Source organism: Aquarana catesbeiana, linkage group LG04, assembly GCF_042186555.1.
Source record: "Aquarana catesbeiana isolate 2022-GZ linkage group LG04, ASM4218655v1, whole genome shotgun sequence".
Taxonomy (NCBI): domain Eukaryota; kingdom Metazoa; phylum Chordata; class Amphibia; order Anura; family Ranidae; genus Aquarana; species Aquarana catesbeiana.
This window is the reverse complement of record NC_133327.1, coordinates 32450656-32471160: the sequence shown is the minus strand read 5'-3', so window position 1 is coordinate 32471160 and position 20505 is coordinate 32450656. Positions and strand designations below refer to the sequence as shown.

At 45.1% G+C, this 20505-nt stretch overlaps 2 protein-coding genes across 6 annotated transcripts in view; one reads left to right on the top strand and one right to left on the bottom strand.

Annotated features, from left to right (window-relative positions):
- The window catches only part of HADHA (hydroxyacyl-CoA dehydrogenase trifunctional multienzyme complex subunit alpha), a 60190-nt gene extending 46027 nt beyond the window's left edge, over positions 1-14163 (bottom strand). Inside the window, exon 1 of one of the 2 annotated variants that reach the window (XM_073624971.1) lies at positions 14039-14163. In XM_073624971.1, the coding sequence (XP_073481072.1) occupies positions 14039-14090 (52 nt within the window). In that variant the 5' untranslated portion in view covers positions 14091-14163. Of the gene's footprint in view, positions 1-22; positions 246-14038 lie in introns of those variants that run through there. The other variant, XM_073624970.1, reaches the window with a different exon arrangement.
- A 118-nt stretch (positions 14164-14281) lies between these two features.
- The window catches only part of HADHB (hydroxyacyl-CoA dehydrogenase trifunctional multienzyme complex subunit beta), a 61268-nt gene continuing 55044 nt past the window's right edge, over positions 14282-20505 (top strand). For 2 of the 4 annotated variants that reach the window (XM_073624976.1, XM_073624975.1), the window contains exons 1-2: positions 14282-14426; positions 17496-17625. The gene's annotated coding sequence lies outside the window, so the exon portion shown is untranslated. The remainder of the gene's footprint in view (positions 14427-17495; positions 17626-20505) is intronic. The other 2 variants (XM_073624973.1, XM_073624974.1) reach the window with 2 other exon arrangements.

Here is a 20505-nt window from a genome sequence, read left to right as displayed (position 1 = left end):
CATCATGGCTGAAGGACAATACTTGGACATGCAGCTCCATAATGGTTAGGAAGGTCGGTTGCAGTTTTAATTCTTCCATTAATTAACGTTCTTGCGTTTAATTTTAATATACGATTGCGGCGCTTGAGCAAAACAAAAAAGAAAAAATTGACTAAACAGAGAAAATTTAGATCAGGATTCAATCTGAATAAGAATTCCTGTACATAGAAAGGCTTAGCGATGATTTCCATCGCTCCACCCTGGTGTGAAAACTCTTCAGTACTACCACACCTCTACCTAAAAGACACGTGGACTGTGCCCTGCGGCTGAGTCACATGGGAGGATCAGAGAGCAAATTGGCTGGCCGACAGAGCCGGCAAAGATCACTGCCAAGTGTACAACGTGCACTGCTAAAGAAACCTGTACACCCTCTGCCTGTATCACATGACTGGAGAGCCCGGCTGGGACATGATAACCAGCAACACGAGGATTAGATCCCATCTCACAGTGTAAACGTACAGAACTCCTTCATGCAGATGAACGGACATAGATTAAAAAACACACCACACACCTGTCCACAACCTTCAGGGCCCATTTACACTGTTCACTTTAAGGCCCCTTTCACATGAAAGGTTGGATCTGGTGACAAAGACAATTTTTTTTCCTCAGTTTTGGCCGATATGTATTCTTCTGCATATATTTGGTTAAAAAAAAAAAAAAAAACACACACGCAATAAGCGTATATTGATTAGTTTGCGCAAAAGTTATAGCGTCTACAAAATCGGGGATAGTTTTATGGCATTTTTATTTATTTTTTATTAGTAATAGCAGTGATCTGCGATTTTTATCAGGACTGCAACATTATGGTGGACACATCGGACACTTGACACATTTTTTGGACCATTGTCATTTATACAGCGATTAGTGCTATAAAAATGCACTGATTACTGTAAAAATGTCACTGGCAGGGAAGGGGTTAACACTAGGGGGCGATCTAGGGGTTGTGTTCCCTAGTGTGTGTTCTAACGGAAGGGGGGAGGGGACTTTGTATGAACAGACAATCAGTCTCTTCTCCCCTCAGAGAACCAGAAACTGTGTTTACACAGAGATCCCGGTTCTCGGTGTTTCAGCAACGATCGCGGGAGCCCAGCCGTGATCGTGACCGCCGCATCGGCTCCAGGGGCGAGCAGCGGGCGCGCCTCCGGCAGCACGCGCCTGCGCCCCTAGTAGCCACAGGGCGAAGCGATGTAACATAACGTTTTTTCGTCCAGCCGAGCCATTCTGCCACAGTACAACTGCGGTAGCTGGTTGGCAAGTGGTTAAGAAGCACCTTAGGACCCTTTCACACAAGTGGTCCAGCCAGGTCCACCTGTCAGTTTTTCAGGCGGACCCCCCCCCCCCCCCCATTCTCCTCTTTGGGAAGCCAGATGTAAACTGACTTGTGTGTTTACACACAGCTATCTCTGATTCAACATAAACAAATGTAAGGGAATCTGTTCCCCACCGTCTGGGCGGATCGGATCAGAGGGCAGTCGGATGTAAATGGACAGCTGGTCTGTTTACATCGGACCGCCCATAGAGGAGAGTGGGCAGTGTCCGTGTCTGCTCTGCATAAGCAGAGCGGACATTGACCTGTCATCCGGCAGCCCTGTACAGCTCAGCAGGGGATCAGCAGATGGATCTCCTGCTGAGCAAAACTGGATGAAAGGGGCCTTAGGGCACAGGAGTGTACCTGGCTCTTTAAAACATATCTTCAAATTTGATCTAGGAGTCAGCAGAATACCACGTTCCAAAAGTCAATATTTGCAAACACTTGGGAATGCCCCTCCTCCTCCATGCTCTGGTCTAGCAACAGGTCTCTCAGGCCCCGATCGCTGCACTCTGACAAGACAAGGAATGGGAGGCATGTCAGCTGTCCCCATTCCATGGAATTAGTGGTATTTTGAAAGATCCTGCTGCTGCTTTGGATTCTTCTACCCACAAAAACTCTCCTGAGTCTTGCACCTTCTGGCGCCTTTTGTTTAGTAGCACTTTAGCTTATTTATTCATAAAAAAAATTTTAATCACAGTTTTGATGCGTCTGCTTTGTATATACATTACAGATTGAATTCAGCAGCTGCACCCAGCGAGCAGAGTACGTTGGCTGTGTGCCCGGCCTGTCACTATTTATATAGGGTAAAGGTTGAAGTCTACATACACTGATAAGTAATATAGGGGAAAGGTTTCGGGAGCTATGCAGTAAAGTGTCTGACCGTAAAATGTGACCATTCTAGTTATGTCACTTATGTCAGTCTGTTGCTTGTTTCTGTCTGTCTGAGGAACATGTCGGCACATTTATCTGCCACATGCCAGCCAACCCCGACAAGTATGGAATGTTACCACTTCTCTGCTTTTCTAAGACACCTTTTACACTAAAGTGCTGTTAAAACAGCCGCTAAAGCGCCGGTCGTTTTTTGCTGTGCTTTACGGGTGCTAGTGGGTCCGTTTTTTTTTTTTTTTTTAAGGTCAAGTGATAACGTGACCTTAAAAAAAACGACACGTTTTGCGGTGCTTTTCGAATAGCTTTGGAAGCGCTGTCTATTCATTTCAATGGGCAGGGGTGTTTTTGGAGCGATTTTCACAGCACTCCAAACACGCCCCAAAGATACTGCTGGCAGGACTTTTTCTACCGCCCCACAAGCGCACCGCCCCAGTGTGAAAGCACCCATTCAAGTGAATGGAAGGAAGTTTGCAGGCACTATTTTTGTCGGCAAGACCCCTTTCACACTGGAGGCACTTTTCAGGTGCTTTCACACTAAAAAAAAAAGCGCCTGAAAAGCTCACGAAAACCTATTTCTAGGGATGCACCGAAATTTCGGCCACCGAAACATATGGGCCAAAAATGGCCCTTTCGGCAAAAAGCCGAAAGAGAATTTTTGCCGATACCGAAGGGGGCGGGGCCCCGCCCCTCGTGCTGCCTATATTGTAGGAGAGAGGAGAGCCGCCGCCGCCTGTTTGATTACAGCGCCGGGAACATCACAGCTATTATTTCAATAGCTGTGTGTTCCCCGCTGCGCGCCGTCACATACAGCCCCTCCCCCTTGTCCGGGCACTTTGATAGACAGATCACCCGTCCCATTGGACGGGTGATCTATCAAAGTGCCCGGACAAGGGGGAGGGGCTGTATGTGACGGCGCGCAGCGGGGAACACACAGCTATTCGAATGAAAGCTGTGATGTTCCCGGCGCTGTAATCAAACAGGCGGTGGCGGCTCTCCTCTCCCTTCACTGGCTGCAATGGGGACACTGGCTGCACTACCGGGGACATTGGCTGCAATGGGGACACTGGCTGGCTGCATCTGACGGGCACTGGTGAGGCTGCATTGATCTCCTTGACCATCTCCTGTACCATGTCCCCAGTCTCTGACCATCTCCTGTACCATGTCCCCAGTCTCTGACCATCTCCTGTACCATGTCCCCAGTCTCTGACCATTTCCTGTACCATGTCCCCAGTCTCTGACCATATCCTGTATAAAAATATTTTTTAAAACAGTCACTTTCAGTATTGGTGCTGTTTCAGTATCGGTTTTCGGGATCAAGGAAGATTTATTTTCGGTATCGGTTTTGGCCCCAAAAAACCCATTCGGTGCATCCCTACCTATTTCCATTAAAAATCAATGAATGCTTTCACTCTGGGGCAGTGCGCTGGCAGGGCGGTGAAAATACACCCCTCTCCATTGAAATGAATGGAAAGCTCTTCAAAAGCGCTCAGTGTTTTACTGCCAGTTTAGAAGCTCCTCGGTGTAAATGGGGCCTTAAATGCCTGAAAACTGCCTCAGTGTGAAAGGGGTCTAAAACATGGTTTGCCATTAAAGTATTATTAAAGGCAATGTTCTTAAAAAAAAAAAAAAAAAATGTCATACTTACCTGATCTGTGCCCCTGCCGGCATTCCTGGACCCTCCCACCTGCCCCCAGAGCAAGCAGCTTGCAATGTCGACACCCGATCCGGCTCACTCTCAAACCGCTGCTGTGTGTGTCCATTCACACACAGCCACGGCTCAGACCCACTTTCTATGTCCCCTCATTGGCTCACTGGCCGTGACTGACAGTAGCCAGAGCCAATGTCTCAGCCAATAAGACCCCTTTCACACTGAGGTGGTTTTTAGGTGTTGTAGCGCTAGAAATAGCCTCTAAATAGTGCCTGAAAACCGCCTCCCATTCATTTCAGTGCGTCTTTTTACACTGGGCGGTGAGCTTGCGGGACGTTCGAAAAAAGTCCTGCAAGCAGCATCGTTGGGGTGGGTTTGCAAGTGGTGTAAACACTGCTCCCAAAACGCCCTGCCTATTGAAATGAATGAGCAGTGCTTCGGAAGCATGGCAACGCAGGCGTTTGGGGTTAAAACTGCTCCGCTAGAGCGGCCGAAAAGCAACACTTAAAGGCGCTAAAGCACCTCTAAAATGAGCGCTAACGGCTGGCGCTCGCAGCAGGAAAGGGGTCTAAGCAAGTTGAGTCCCTGGAGAGCCAAGGCTCTTGTGCACATCGCTGGATTGTGATGGGGCTCAGGTAAGTATAATGGGGCTGCTACACACAAAATGTTTTTTACACATAAAATAGGTAAAAAAAACCATGAGAACCATTTTAAATCAAATCTGGGGCATATTGTTTTGTTTACAAAAGGTTTCTACAGTACAAATCCTCCAAGGCAATCCTCCAAGGCGGAGCAGAGTGTACCCCACAAGGAACAAAAGGTTTTTACACCTCTGTAGCACCTGCAAAACCCCCAGCATGTAACTAAATGCAGCAGTTGTTATGAAGTAACCTAGAACGAAGAACTTCATTTGTCCTCCAGAGGGCGATGTGTGCACACCATTCCCCTTCCATGGTGCCCACTGAACCAAAAACACTGCAAGGTCAATTATATCTTTGTTCTCTGGACAACTGTGAACTGTGGACACAAAGAGAGGGTTTAGAAATATGTAGAAAATTCTAAATCCGGCAACTCAGATTGCAGAAGACACAAAAACGGGACCCAGAGAGAGAGAGCTTTGCATATAGTAAACATCTGATGCTTAATGGCTTTGTTACTCTTGTCATTCAAGTCTGTTTATAATGACACTAAACTCTTGTTTAAGATTAAAAAAAATAATGCTGACAGGTAGGATTTTTATGACAGAAGAGGGCCCTATAGGTCCTTTCTGTAATAGACCCTTCCCCTGCCTGTCAGTATTAAAGCGATTGTAAAGGATCGTTTTTGTTTTAATTAACAAACATATCTCCACTGTGCAGCTCGTTTTGCACAGAGTGGCCCCGATCCTCCTGTTCTGGGGTCCCCCGGCGGCTCTCGCGGCTCCTCCCCACATCTGATAAGCCCCCTAGGAGAAGCGCTCTCCCGATGGGGTCACCTTGCGAACGCGCTCCCGAGACCAGCATTTGCGTCCACAGACATGAATGCCGGACTTGACCCCGCCCCCTGCGTCATTGGATTTGATTGACAGCAGTGGGAGCCAATGGCTGCGCTGCTATCAATCTATCCAATCAAGAGCCGGGACCCCATGGAGAGAGGTAGAGCGTGTCCCCGCCAAAGAGATGAAGGGGCTCAGGTAAGTAAAACGGGGGAGTTGCCAGGTGTTTTGTCACCTTCATGCATGGATGCATGAAGGTGACAAAACACAAGGGTTTACAACCCCTTTAAAATTGGTTGTAAACCTCAGACATGAAATATGAACAAAGCATATCCCTCTATAGTGTGTACTTGTCTCAATCCAGAGCACTCAAGTGGCTGCTGCTTCATTCCTATAAGCATGAGTCACTTCTGACAAGTTTTCCTGACACCAAGAGGAAAATAAAAAGTAAACAGGGGAGGGCACAGCCTGTGATTGACAGTCTTAGCGCTGTTCCTGTGAGCTGTTTGGAGGGAGGAAGGGTGTGACTCCCCCCCCCAATCAGATCTCTCTTCATTGAGCTCTGCAGAGTGCAACTTCAGATCTCCGTCCCCTTTTTTTCCTGAATTCTCAGACAAGCTTTAAAAATTCAACATTTGAATGGATGTAGAGATGAGAAGAATGCAGATAAACAGGTACAACTTATGCAGGAGGATTTGTTTAATCTCTGTATCACTTCACTGGGCATATGTAAGAGTTAACAAACACTTTAATATACACAGCGTCATGAATGCACAGCTCAGCATACATTTACAGCACTCCTCTGTGCCGTGATGTGATTGGCGTGCACCTGCATGAGGATGAGGTCATTGCAGCTCCAGCCAATCCCGTCTGAAACCAGAAGCACATGGACGTGCCTGTGACAGCCAAGAGCACCAACACCGCACAGCAGGAGGAGATCGTTCTACAGGCAAGTCTGCCATAATGTGCTCATATAAGGTGCATTCTAATACATTATGGCCTTAAGCTCCCGGGGCCTTTAGACTCCATTCACACTGGGGCAGTGCGGGCGTTAACGGTAAAGCGCTGCCTGTTTTAGTGGCACTTTACCGTTGTTATAGCAGGCGCTATATTTCCGGGCCCTAGTGGGGCATTTTTAACCCCCGAATAAAGAGTTAATAACTCCTGTGTTGTGGCGCTGCCGAAGCGCTTTGCAGGCGCCGCACATTCATTTTTAATGGGCAGGAACGGTGGAGGATCTTTGTATACAGCGCTCAAAAACCGCCCCAAAGATGCTGCCTGCAGGACTTTTTTTCCCCGTCCTGCAAGCGCACCGCTCCAGTGTGAAAGCCCTCAGGATGTCACACAGGGGTGGCTGGAGAGGCCCTAAAACACCTGAAAAGCACCCAGTGTGATAGGGGTCTTATTGTTATTTTTGTATGTAGAAGTTTAGTTCTGCTTTAACTCAAAAAAGTCCCTTCCATCGCTCTCAGCCTCCTTCAAATGCCTTTTTTTTTTCTTTTTTTTCTATTATTTACCCTTTTTTTGTGTTGAAGTGTACACTTTAGATCTTGCAGTGATTTCACATTAGTTTATATCATATATTCACTTAATTAGCAGCGCGAAGCACCTCACTTTAATTTTTTTTTTTTTTTTTTGCTGGTGCGATCCACCTTCCTGTGAGAGGGTGGCTACGTTCGTTCTTCATGATCCGACTTTATATAAGGAATGTAGCAAGGTGGATATAAAATCAATGATCAAGCAAAATTTTTAAAAAATAGGATTTTTTGGATTTTTAATCAAATATATTTTAATAAAATGCTTATGGAGTAAAAAGCTATCTAAAGATAGTTTTCTATTTAGGATACATTAATAATTTATATTATTCAGCGTGGAATGGAGCTTAAAGTGGAGTTCCACCCACTTTTACAACTCTTCAGCATCCCTCACTAAACTGCGCACTGTAAACGAATTGGATTTTTTTTTTTCTCAGCACCTACTGTATATCTGCTGTATTCATTTTTCACTTCCTCCTCCCTGGCCGTGGCCCATCGCATCATTTCCTGTTTGCAATGCCTTCTGGGAAGGGGCGGCAGCTTCCTCTGACACTGCCGTTGCTATGGAAACCTGACCTGAAACCTATTACACCGCTTGTGCTGCACTGAGCATGTGCGAGATCTGCAAGGATGAGATCCAGGAAGAAATACAGTCTGGCTTCAGATGCCCACACTTAAGATGGCCACGGCCTGCTGTAAGTTTATAAAATAACAAACTACTGCTATAAACTAACAAAACAGACCTTAGTTTACAGACTAAATTTACTAGAATACATTAAGCTTGTGTATTATAGGGGTATTTTTATTTAAAAAGTATAATTTTGGCTGGAACACCACTTTAATTATGTAGCATGAGGCTGTATATTCTGCAATATTTACATTTTTGGTAAACTTATTCAATGAATCCAAGCTCTGCAAGCTGAGATAAAATGCACTACATTGATGCATTCACACAATTTCATAGTAAAAACGAGAGAAAACAAAAGTTCAGGAATATTCCTTTATCCCGAGGTTTTGCAAATCTTCTATGTGCACTACAAACTGTATGATTGAATTGGTTCTGATAATCACCGTTTTACTAACCTGACAGCTTATTATTCTAAATAGGAAACCTTCATTTTGTTTGCAAATATTAAAGATTTTAACTACCAGCAAGAGTAAGTGCCTACATTTAAAGAGCACCTGTCATTTCTGATCCAGGATGACAGCGCCTGTTAGCGGGCGTCCACTCACCTGCCCGCCACTTCCCTCAGCTTGTAGTGTCACTGCCACATCACCAGCCGTCCCATTAAAGTGAATGGGACTGTCGGTGAGTCAACAGCGAGTCAGAGAAGGAGCCGCTGCGGGACAGAGATGACAGTTGCTCTTTAAAAATCATTATTTAAATTGAGTGGATTTAATTCAAGCCTTTTTACTAGTGATTAAATCAACTTGATTTAAGGGCCAGTTCACACCACATGCAGTCCAGTGCGTTTTTTTTCTGCATCAAAAAACGCATGGAAAGTAGGTTATATGGTTTCCAATGGCATAGTTCACACCAGTGTAGTCAGTTCCAGTGCATTCCAGTTCCAGAAAAAAAAAAAAAGTAGAACATGCTGCATTTTTTCTGCACCGGACTGTACTGGAACGCTGTAAAACGCATCAAAAACTCACTGAAACGCACCTAAATGCACCAAAAACACAATGCAACACACTTGTCCTTATTTAAGGTTAAGAAAAAAAGAGGGAGGGGGGAAATCACTTGACTGCACCAAAAACGTGCATGCAGAAAAGGACCTGGAACGCATCCGGATTGCATTTCTATGGTGTGAACTGGCCCTTAAGGTTAAGAAAGAAAGAGGGGGAGAAAAAAAAAAAAAAGCACTGGATTGCATTAAAAACGCATCAAAAACGCACTGGAACGCCATCAAAAACGAGCATGCAGAAAAGCACCTGGAACGCATCCGGACTGCGTTTTATTTCTATGGTGTGAACTGGCCCTAAAAGGAGACAGGAAGGAAAAAAAAAAAAAAAAAACACACACGAGAAACAATGTCATAAAAAATAGATTACAGGACCATCAAGTAGTGGATGTGGATGGATTCATTATGATAATCTTCTGGATTGTAAGCTCTAACGAGCAGGGCCCTCCGATTCCTCCTGTATTGATCTTGTACTGTCTGCCCTCATGTTGTAAAGCGCTGTGCAAACTGTTGGCGCTATATATATCCTGTATTATAATAATAATAAGAATAATAATAATAATAATAATATCGCTTAGGGGGCATTTTCAACTGTTGTCATTCTAAAACTTTTTAATTACTTCTCAATTCTACATTGATATTTCCATCCTCAATATAGCCAAAAATAGAATTTAAAACTTAGAACTTCAGGTCACATGAATAGTACACATTCCAAACAGTGATTCTCTAAAGAGAAAAAAAAAAAAAAAAGAAAAGCCTTCCAGCGTCTCAGTATCCAGCCATGTAAGCGGGTTATCTGAGGACACACAGTTGACACTACAGAGCAACAGCAGAGCCACCACATTATTAATAGTCTACAAGATGGAAGCTGGTGAGTATATCATCTCACTGACCTAACAAGGCCTGAAGGTCGTTTTATAAGAATGGCTGAAGACCGGAAGTGTCCTATCACTGCTGAGCCATCACAATGACATCACTTGGCATTAGGAAGTAAAAAGGAAACAAAGTATGTCTGCAGCTGGACAATATTCCTTCGGTAATTCTGTTTTTTCTTTCTATATCCATCCGTTCCCAATAAGAGATACTTTTTTTTAATATGAAACTAAACTCAAATTCTGAAACATTGTTAGCGGCTGGAGGTTTAAAGGCCATGAAATCCATTCACACTTGTTAGGCATGTTTCTCCCCTAAGCCCTAAATGGAGAATTGTGTGCTGAACCCTAGCAGGACCTCGTCTTATGCTCTGCAGATTGCCCATATCTAAAATAAAAAGACCAGCTGACTGCACTCTAGAATAAAATCAAACAACTGCATCTTTATACATAAGGACAACATGAACAGAGCCCTTGCCTGGGACCTTGTGCTCTGAAGTATTTCACCCACAAAGCTGGTCTTCCTCAGGAGGTCACCTCTCTGATCCTTATGGGTGGAGCTTGTCAGAGAAGGAGGTCCTGGGTGGGCGGGGGGGGGGAAACTCTCTGTTCATGTCGTCCAGACAAATAAAGTTACCAGTGCTTGATTTTTCTTTTATCGTGCAGCCAGTCTTTTCCCTTGGATTTATGCACACTTGCTACTCTTGCAATGCTTGTATGAGGATCTTCTATCTGCAACAATTTGAAAAGAGCGTGGCTCCGCCCACACACAGCCGTGTCATTCATTTACAGAGCTCTGAATACCTACAAGCTTGCAGTTTTCAATGAACTGTGATTGGCGCAGATGTGCGCTCTTATAGTCCTTTGAGCTTCCTGGACTAGAGTAACTGCCTGCCCATATCAGAGGTACGGGGCAGACAGCAACAACGGGCCGGACATTGCTTTACAGCCAAATATTTGTAAATGCACGTATGCAAAAAAAAAAAAAAAAAATGTGCATGAATTTTTTTTTTTTTTTTGAAACAATGAACGTATTTTCTTTGAAAGGACACTAAAATTCTGATTCTGGCACAAAGTATTAAAAAGTTATTTACAAATTAAATAAAATTGTATTTTTTTCAATTTGTCGTTTTTTTTTTTTTTAAATGTTAACGAATAAAACGAGCAAACAAAAAAAGTTTATACATTAATAGTTAAAAAAAAAAAAAAAAATCAGCTGGAAAGTTATATAATAGCGGTGAAGGAGAATACAGAGTTAATTAGGGCAGATTATAGCAACCCAAGAGTTAATAAGGGGTTAAGAACCATTTTATTTTAAAGAAAAAAAAATATTTAAAAAAAAAAAAACAAAAAAAAAAAAAAAAACACTTTTTAAAGTGGAGCTTTAGTCGGAAAATGAAGTCCTCCTAGATGACTTCAGGCTGACCCCTCTTGCAGATACTGTATAGCTATGTAAAACATTAAAGCGGAGGTCCGCCCTCCCCCCCAAAATAAATAAATAAAAGCCAGCAGCTGCACATACTAACCAAATAACGCCGGGCGCTTTTCAAGCATGTTTGAGGCGTTAGCGGTGTGCTTTTTTGAAGGTCACGTGACTCAAAAGAACCATTTTGAGGCGCTTTTGAACCGTTTCCCATTCATTTCAATGGAGAGGGGCGCTCTTTTTTTTTTTTTTTTTCTTTAGTGCTTCAAACATACTTAAAAGATCTTGCAGCAGTTTTCTCACCGCCCCAGTGTGAAAGCATTCATTGATTTTAATAGAAATGATTTTTTTTTTCATGTGCTTTTTTTTTTTTTTTTTTTCTTTTTTAAGCCTGAAAGCGCCTCAGTGTGAAAGGGGTCTTAATTTCAGGCTCAAAGTGTATCCCTTTGATCCGCAGATAAAATAACAGAATAGATACAAAAGTAACATTTTGTTACATTGTTTCTTTGTATAATCTGAGCAGCTTGTTAGACAAGCTGCAGATTCTTAGTGCCGGTTCACACAAGGGCAACCCAACTTACAGTGCCACTCTGCAAGGCGATTTGAAGGCGACTTCAGCGCGACTTACAACGCGACTTAGCCTGGGTTCACACATGTGCGGTGCGAATTGAAGCTCAGGTTTCACTGGGAAGATAAAAATCTGTTGTTTAAAGGTTCATCTGCGTTTAAGCTGCGGATCAGTGAGCAGGGAGGGGGGGAGGGGGGTGTAGTGAGGAGAAGGAGAAAATCCATTTTCAGAACGTAATGCATCTGCTAAGCAGATGCGTTCCCATAGAAGATAAGGGGCTCGTAATTCGCTCCGCAATGCCCAGAAAACGCACAAGTTTTTTGTGCAGTGCGAATGCAAAGCACTTATGTGAACCAGATGCATTCATATGAATGTATTTTAAAATGTCCTGCGAATTAGATGCGGTGTAAGCCGCATCTAATTCGCATAGGTGTGAACGGGGGCTTAACGTTGCCTCCAGGACAGGCGACTTTGGCTGTGGCCAATGACGGAATAATCAGCTCTGTGGGAGGGAGGGGGTTGCCCCGGTAAACGTGGGAGGTACCTGGGTACATTATTTTCTTTTTCCTGTAAAGTCGCTTCAATATCGATGGAGGGCCGACCTGGAGGCAACTTCCATTGAAATCTATGGGTACAAGTCGCCTTGAAGTAGTCCAGGAACCTTTTCTGAAATCGGAGCGACTTCAGTAGTGCACATTAAGACGGCTCTCATTCACTTCAATGGAATTTCTTATGTCCAGCGACTTGAGGTCTGACAAGTCGGGTCCCAAGTCGCTGTAGTGTGAACCGGCACTTAGAACTTCTCTGCATACACATTGGAGACATTAGAGCGTAAGCTCCTCTGGTGCAGAGACTGGCGTGGCTCAGTGTTCTCTGTACAGCACTGTGGTATAGGTCAGAGCTATAGAACTGTATAACAGTGTATGACTGTGATGCGGACATTAGAGTGTAAGCTCCTCTGGTGCAGAGACTGATGTGACTGGCTCAGTGGTCTCTGTACAGCACTGCAGTATATGTCAGAGATATAACTCTGACATATACTGCAGTGCTGTACAGAGACCACTGAGCCAGTCACATCAGTCTCTGCACCAGAGGAGCTTACACTCTAATGTCCGCATCACAGTCATACACTGTTATACGTTTCTATAGCTCTGACCTATACCACAGTGCTTTACAAAGAACACTGAGACACATCAGTCTCTGCACCAGAGGAGCTTACACTCTAATGTCCCCATCACAGTCATGCTATTCTACATTTATATGACTGTGATGGGGACATTAGAGTGTAAGCTCCTCTGGTGCAGAGACTGATGTGTCTCAGTGTTCTCTGTAAAGCAATGTGGTATAGGTCAGAGCTATAGAAACGTATAACAGTGTATGACTGTGATGGGGACATTAGAGCGCAAGCTCCTCTGGCGCAGAGACTGAAGTGACTGGCTCAGTGTTCTCCATACAGCACTGCGGTATATGTCAGCGCTATAGACATGTATGATAATAGTGTAGGACTGTGATGAGGACATTAGAGTTAAAAATAAAGTGTGTTTGTCTCAGTGTTCTCTGTACAGCACTGCGGTATATGTCAGAGTTATATAAATGTAGAATAGCATGCCTGTGATGGAGACATTAGAGTGTAAGCTCCTCTGGTGCAGAGACTGATGTGTCCCAGTGTTCTCTGTACAGCAATGTGGTATAGGTCAGAGCTATAGAAACGTATAACAGTGTATGACTGTGATGGGGACATTAGAGTGTAAGCTCCTCTGGTGCAGAGACTGATGACTGGCTCAGTGTTCTGTGTACAGCACTGTGGTATATGTCAGAGATTTATAAATGTATGATAATAGTGTGTGACTATATTGGGGACATTAGAGTGTAAGCTCCTCTGGTGCAGAGGCTGGTGTGACTGGCTTAGTGTTCTCTGTACAGCACTGCGGTATATGTCAGAGCTATAGAAGTGTACAGTGTATGACTGTGGTGGGGACATTAGAGTGTAAGCTCCTCTGGCGCAGAGACTGAAGTGACTGGCTCAGTGTTCTCCATACAGCACTGTTGTATATGTCAGCGCTATAGACATGTATGATAATAATGTACGACTGTGATGAGGACATTAGAGTGTAAGCTCCTCTGGTGCAGAGACTGAGGCAGTGTTCTGTATACAGCACTGCAATATATGTCAGAGCTATATAAATGTATGTTAATAGTGTGAGTATATTGGGGACATTAGAGTGTAAGCTCCTCTGGTGCAGAGACTGAGGCAGTGTTCTCTGTACAGCACTGCAGTATATGTCAGAGCTATAGAGATGTATGATAATAGTGTGTGAGTATATTGGGGACATTAGAGTGTAAGCTCCTCTGGTGCAGAGACTGATGTGACTGGCTCTATGTAACTCTATGAATCTCCAAGTGTTGCTATGGTGACAGAGAGACCCCCACAAAACCACAGGAGGTCTACATATACACATAGCTCCATCCAGACTAATGCTGAGGTAGAAAGTGATGACCGAACTCCCCCCTATTGGTCAGTCATGTCCCGTACAGGGAACACCCGTCCTCCTCTCCCCCATCTGGTTCTCTCTCTGTCCCCCCACCTTCCCCGGTACCTGTCTTCCCGCCCAGACGGAGCAGCGCTCCCACACTCCTCACGGCCGCCATGTTGTCCGAGGTGACACTGACAGGACCCCCTCTGAAAGCCGGCTCATCGGGCCTCACCCTCAGGGCTGTCCGCCCAAACTGCCTGACTGACTCTACCCATTATCTGCAGCGTTAACCCAAAAAGTACAGGAATATGTTCAGATGGACGAGGGAATTCGTATGAGAGTTAGTGGCCTGAGAGTGTCGGAGAGGAGAGAAGGTGGCGGAATACGGAGGAAATTGAGACAGGCGCTCCGTGGACAGCCCTAGAAGGCAGAACGGGAGGAGGGGGGCCTCGTGGTGAACTTGACGCATCTGGCGGCGGAGAGAGAGAAGAGTGAGCGGAGGAGAGCTCAGGTGAGGGGGAGCTGACCCGGGGGGTGTCATAGTGATAGGAGGGGGGACAGGGACAGTACACACCGCCGCTATAACACAACCAAGTCATGTTTAGGCCTTCTCTGGTAATGGGAGGGTCTCCCCATGTTGTCACCAGTCATGTTTAGTCCCTGAAGGTCTCTACGTTGTCACCAGTCCTGTTTAGTCCTCCTCTGGGGTCTCCACATTGTCACCTGTCATGTTTTGTCCTCCTCTGGTTTTCCGATGTCTCCATGTTGTCATCAGTTCTGTTTAGGCCTCTTCTGGGGTCTCCACATTGTCACCAGTCATGTTTAGTCCTCCTCTGGTCTTCTGGGTTCTCCACATTGCCTTCAGTCATGTTTAGTTCTCCTCTTGGGTCTTCACGTTGTCACCAGTCATGTTTAGTCCTCCGCCTGGTCTTCTGGGGTCTCCACATTGTCATCAGTTCTGTTTAGGCCTCTTCTGGGGTCTCCACATTGTGTTCAGTCATGTTTAGTCCTCCTCTGGTCCTTGGAGGTCTCCACAGTGTCACCGGTCATGTTTAGTCCTCCTCTGGGGTCTCCACATTTGCCTTCAGTCATGTTTAGTCCTCCTCTGGTTTTCTGGGGTCTCCATGTTGCCATCAGTTCTGTTTAGGCCTCCTCTGGGGGCTTCACAGGTCACCTGTCATATTTAGTTGTCTTCTGGGGTCTTCACGTTGTCACCAGTCATGTTTAGTCCTCCTCTGGTCTTCTGGGTTCTCCACATTGCCTTCAGTCATGTTTAGTTCTCCTCTTGGGTCTTCACGTTTTTACCAGTCATGTTTAGTCCTCCGCCTGGTCTTCTGGGGTCTCCCTGTTGTCACCAGTCATGTTTAGTCCTCTGCCTGGTCTTCTGGGGTCTCCACGTTGTCATCAGTTCTGTTAAGGTCTCTTCTGGGGTCTCCACATTGTGTTCAGTCATGTTTAGTCCTCCTCTGGTCCTTGGAGGTCTCCACAGTGTCATCGGTCATGTTTAGTCCTCCTCTGGGGTCTCCACATTTGCCTTCAGTCATGTTTAGTCCTCCTCTGGGGTCTCCACATTTGCCTTCAGTCATGTTTAGTCCTCCTCTGGTTTTCTGATGTCTCCATGTTGTCATCAGTTCTGTTTAGGCCTCTTCTGGGGTCTCCACGTTGCCTTCAGTCATATTTAGTCGTCTTCTGGGGTCTCCACAGTGTCACCAGTTTTGTTCAGTCCTCTTCTGGTTCTTGGAGGTCTCCACGTTGTCACTGAACATGTGTATAGATCTACACGCACACAATGGCCATTAGAGGGCAGACAGGCTGTGCAGGGGGTGGGGTGTCAGCACAAGTCTTGGCCATTGGAGGTCAGGCAGGCTGTGCAGGGGGTGGGGTGTCAGCACAAGTCTTGGCCATTGGAGGTCAGGCAGGCTGTGCAGGGGCTGGGGTGTCAGCACAAGTTTTGGCCATTGGAGGGTATGCAGGCTGTGCAGGGGTGGGGTGTCAGCACAAGTCTTGGCCATTGGAGGGCAGGCAGGCTGTGCAGGGGGTGGGGTGTCAGCACAAGTCTTGGCCATTGGAGGGCAGGCTGTGCAGGGGTGGGGTGTCAGCACAAGTCTTGGCCATTGGAGGGCAGGCAGGCTGTTCAGGGGTGGGGTGTCAGCACAAGTCTTGGCCATTGGAGGATAGGCTGTGCAGGGGTAGGGTGTCAGCACAAGTCTTGGCCATTGGAGGGCAGGCTGTGCAGGGGTGGGGTGTCAGCACAAGTCTTGGCCATTGGAGGGCAGGCAGGCTGTGCAGGGGTGGGGTGTCAGCACAAGTCTTGGCCAATGGAGGGCAGGCAGGCTGTGTAAGGAAGCAATACAAAGAGAACAGGATAGTTTTTCATACAAGTACACAGTAGAGCAGCCAGATATCAGGAATAATGAAATGTTGGGGGAAATATGATTTAAGGATATCTAAACCAAAGAACAAGAATGTAATATATCGCAGCTTAGTGTTCCCTACATTTGGTGTCTGCATTGGGTTTCTTATTGCAGGCTAAGAACATTTTCAGCAAGTACAGAAAATATCTGATCCTGCCAGAAATGCCATGTCATTGTCACTTCCTGTGAGTGGATCTGGCTGCTGCACAAAGGGTTTTTTTTTTTTGTTCCCTTCATGCATAGAATGCATGAAGGTAAAAAACCTTCAGCCTTTAGAACCACTTTAATGCATTGGGTAATGCATTAATGCTCCCAACTCCACCCCGCTCCCCCTTTGTATATACCTGAGCCTGATCTTGATCCAGCAATGTGCCTGGGAGCAGTGTCTCTTTGCTCTCTTCCTCCTCCCTGGACAAGGAAGCAGCAGCGGGAGCCATGGCAGTCACAGCAGAGGGGGGGGCTGAGTGACGCAGTGTACGTCAATGGACACACAGTGACCAGCTCAGGTCTGAGCCCGCATGAGTGCCCCCATAACAAGTGGCTTGCTATAATGGCCCTCAGAAGGGGGGGAGGAGCCAGGAGCTCTGGTGGGGGGGACCTGAGAAGAGGAGGATCAGGGCTGCTCTGTGCAAAACCATAACACAAAGCAGATAACTATAATATGTTTATTATTTTAATTTAAAGAAGTGCTTTCTTTTGCAATCACTTTAACCCTCTCTTAGCCCCTGTTCACACCGGTGCGACTTGTCGTGCAATTGGACAGGTCCAAAGCGCATGACAAGTCGCACCCTATTGTTCCCTATTGTCAGCAATGGAACTGTTCAAAGCGGTGCAACACCAACTTTGCACTGATTTGATAAAAGAAGTTCCTGCACCATTTGTGGAGATTTGAGGTACGACTTGCATAGACATCTGTGCATGAAGGTGCAGAGATGTCAGCCAAGGTGCCCTGACATGCGGCTTTGAAATTGTGCGATTTCAATGGTGTAAACGGGGGGGGGGGGGGGGGGGGGGTGGCGGCTTAGAGCTCAACTGCAGCCAAACCTTTCTGTTCTTTTGGTTTTTTAGATATGTGAAAGGTTTAGAATGTCTGTCGGGATTATATGACAGACCATGTCACTATTTGGGCTTTTATTGACTCACACTCACATTCACTTCCTGTCTAGGTGAGGGGTGTCACACAGAACAGGAAGTAAGGGGAGATACCCGACAGGGACAGAGCATTGAAAACCGACGGAGACTCTACAGTCCTGTATGGAAATATAAAGTGGTAAAAATACTGCGCCAACCTCAAATGTAAGCAGCCAACACAACAATCAGACCGGTTGTAATGTGATATATAAATGTGTAGCGCTGGTGATGTATATAAACCACAAAAGCCTAACCAGAATAGAATTTCTATTCTGTGTGGAAATATATTGGGCTTGGACTTCTGATGCTGAAAGCCTCCGATTCAAATAAAGTAATAGGGGGTTGCCACTGTGCCCAAGTGTTTTATTGTATAAGCCCGAGGTGGTTTGTAGCCGTATCGGCACACTTGCCACAGAAACAATGGAGTCCTGTCCGTGATACTTTCTATTATTTGCACTAACATACAATTTTTCAGGACAAGCTTTTTCGGGGTGTTTCCCCTTTTAAGGTCCCAGCAGTACTGGCTTATTGTGTGTGTGTATATGTGTATATATATATATATATATATATATATATATATATATATATATATATATATATATATATATATATATATAATATATTATACCAGATTATAATCTACTACCTGCGTTACAGTCTGATCATGTGACTTTCCATTTAATCCAAACAAATTTATATGTGAGATTTGCTTTTTCTAATTGTGACTGTAATAGAGATCTGTCACATGATGACGATACTTTAATACCCTTGATGGGTCATAAACCTGTTTGGTGTGGCGGTATGTATGAGCTGAGGAGGTCATTGTCATGACATTGTTCTCCTATGTAATAATAGTGAACCATGTGGGTCTACCCCCCTTGCCCCCGGTGGAAGGATTGACCTTCAGGGCCCATGTGACTTGGTATTGTTCTTGCAGAGGGAGGAATCTGCTGTGATGGAATTGGGTGAAAGGTGACGGAGGGAAATGTAGGTAAAAGGTCACCGCCTGGAGGAGTGTGTGTGACCAGCATGGTAATGATGGGAGGAGGAGGGGAGAGAATACTTCCTGTGGGAGACCAGATTTGCAGCATGCTTTCAGTTTACATTATGTATATGCTCAGGGCTGTATCCCCTCCAGGGAGGAATAAAAATAGGTCTGAAACTCGGCTTATTACACTGTCTTTTAAACCTTTATAATCAGCGTCTTATCCTTCTTTGTACACAGCGTAGGCATTTGTATTCCATTCACACTTTTTTTTTTTTTTTTTTTTTTTCTTCCCTGCTTTAGTTCCCTGGTTGTTCCAGATGCCCAATAAAATCAGTCAATTAAAGCAGCATTAAACCCAAAATCAAACCTTTTTATTATATCGCAGCTTACCAATTCGTGACGTGATCGTAGCGTTAGTTTCTTTTTTAGGCTTTATCTTTTTTTTCTATTTTCATCTAGTTATCCGGCCAGCAAGTCTGTTGTTTTTCAAAAGATCAAGTTCTCCGGTAGAATGTATCAGTTACAGGAAATATTTAGCCCCAACAGTTTGCGCAGCCCTTTACAATATAAAGGCGAGACAATACACCAACAGAACCAATCCAATACAAGAGGGCAGGGTGGATTTGATACAAAGGGGTTGTAAACCTTCGTGTTTATGCACCTTAAAGGGGTTGTAAAGGTAAAAAATTTTTCATTCTATGCATTAAGGTGAAAAAACTTCCAACAATACCGCCGCCCCCAGCCCCCCAGTTTTACTTACCTGACACCTCAAAAGTCAGCCGCTCGCTCCCGACATCCATTTTGCCGCTCAGCCTGGCCGCTGATTGGCTACAGTGGATGGATTGAAAGCAGCGCAGCCATTTGCTCGCGCTGCTGTCAATCACATCAATCACAATGACGCGGCGTGTCGGGGCCGAGTGACACAGTGAGCGGCTATAGCCACCGGCTGTATCATGGGAGCGTGCCCGCAAGAACTAACCACCATGCAAGGGAGCTCGCATTATGGTGGTGAGTCCTTGCGGGGAGGAGCTGAAACAGCCGCCGAGGGACCCCAGAAGAGCAGGTTCGGGGCCACTCTGTGCAGAACGAGCTGCACAGTGGAGGTAAGTATATAATGTTTGTTATTTTTTTTTATTATTACCTTTACAACCCCTTTAATGCATTAAGGTGAAAAAAGACCTGTCCGTGACCAACCCCCCCCCCCCCCCCGTTTTTACTTACCTGAACCCTCGAACTTGACCCAGCAGGGACACGCTGTCTCTCTGCCGGGGGTTCTCACCCTCCAATATTCATCTCAAGAATTGAGGGATATAAGGCATATTGCCACTGCTCCAAAGTTACTATGGACTTGGGGGAATGATCGCTTCCAGCACAAGTACCTTTATTTTATGACCGATTATAATTTAGAGGGAATTTCTAGTGTATTTTTCATGGCACATGTTGAGTTATAGTAGAAGTGTACAAAAAATGCGGAAACCATTACATTTTACTCTCTACTACGGTACGTTCCAAAATTTATGGTTGTATTTCATATATAGATTTGCTGGTCCTCTAGTGCTGGTCTGTATGACGGACATTGGCAGTTGGCATCTTTTGCCCAACAGCTGCAGACATAAGACCAGATACATCATAAGTCACATTGAGATCACCTTGTTTTCAGACTAGCAGAAACCCCATACAACACTAACTAAAGAAGAAGCACATCTTCATGTGTGAATATGGCTGCCCCATGTACAAAAGTCTAGCTTGGCCCAGCATCTTATGTCCCACCATCAGTCTTTTCATAGGATCGTCAGTCTCATTGAGTAATAATCAGGAGAGTGGGGCCAGATACAATATTTACAGGGAAAGTCGATTTATACATATACATTCACCTTTCTGTATCTGCTGATCAGTCTGACATTTTTAATAAAGGTAATCTTCTGTTTAATCTCAATTTGAAATGCTTAGCTTTGCCGTACATTTGCTATAACAGGGCAGCAAATATTTATTCTTGGCTGCAGGTATATAATTGTGTACAGTCATTTGGAACTTGTCTAATTCTTGCCTGACTGCTT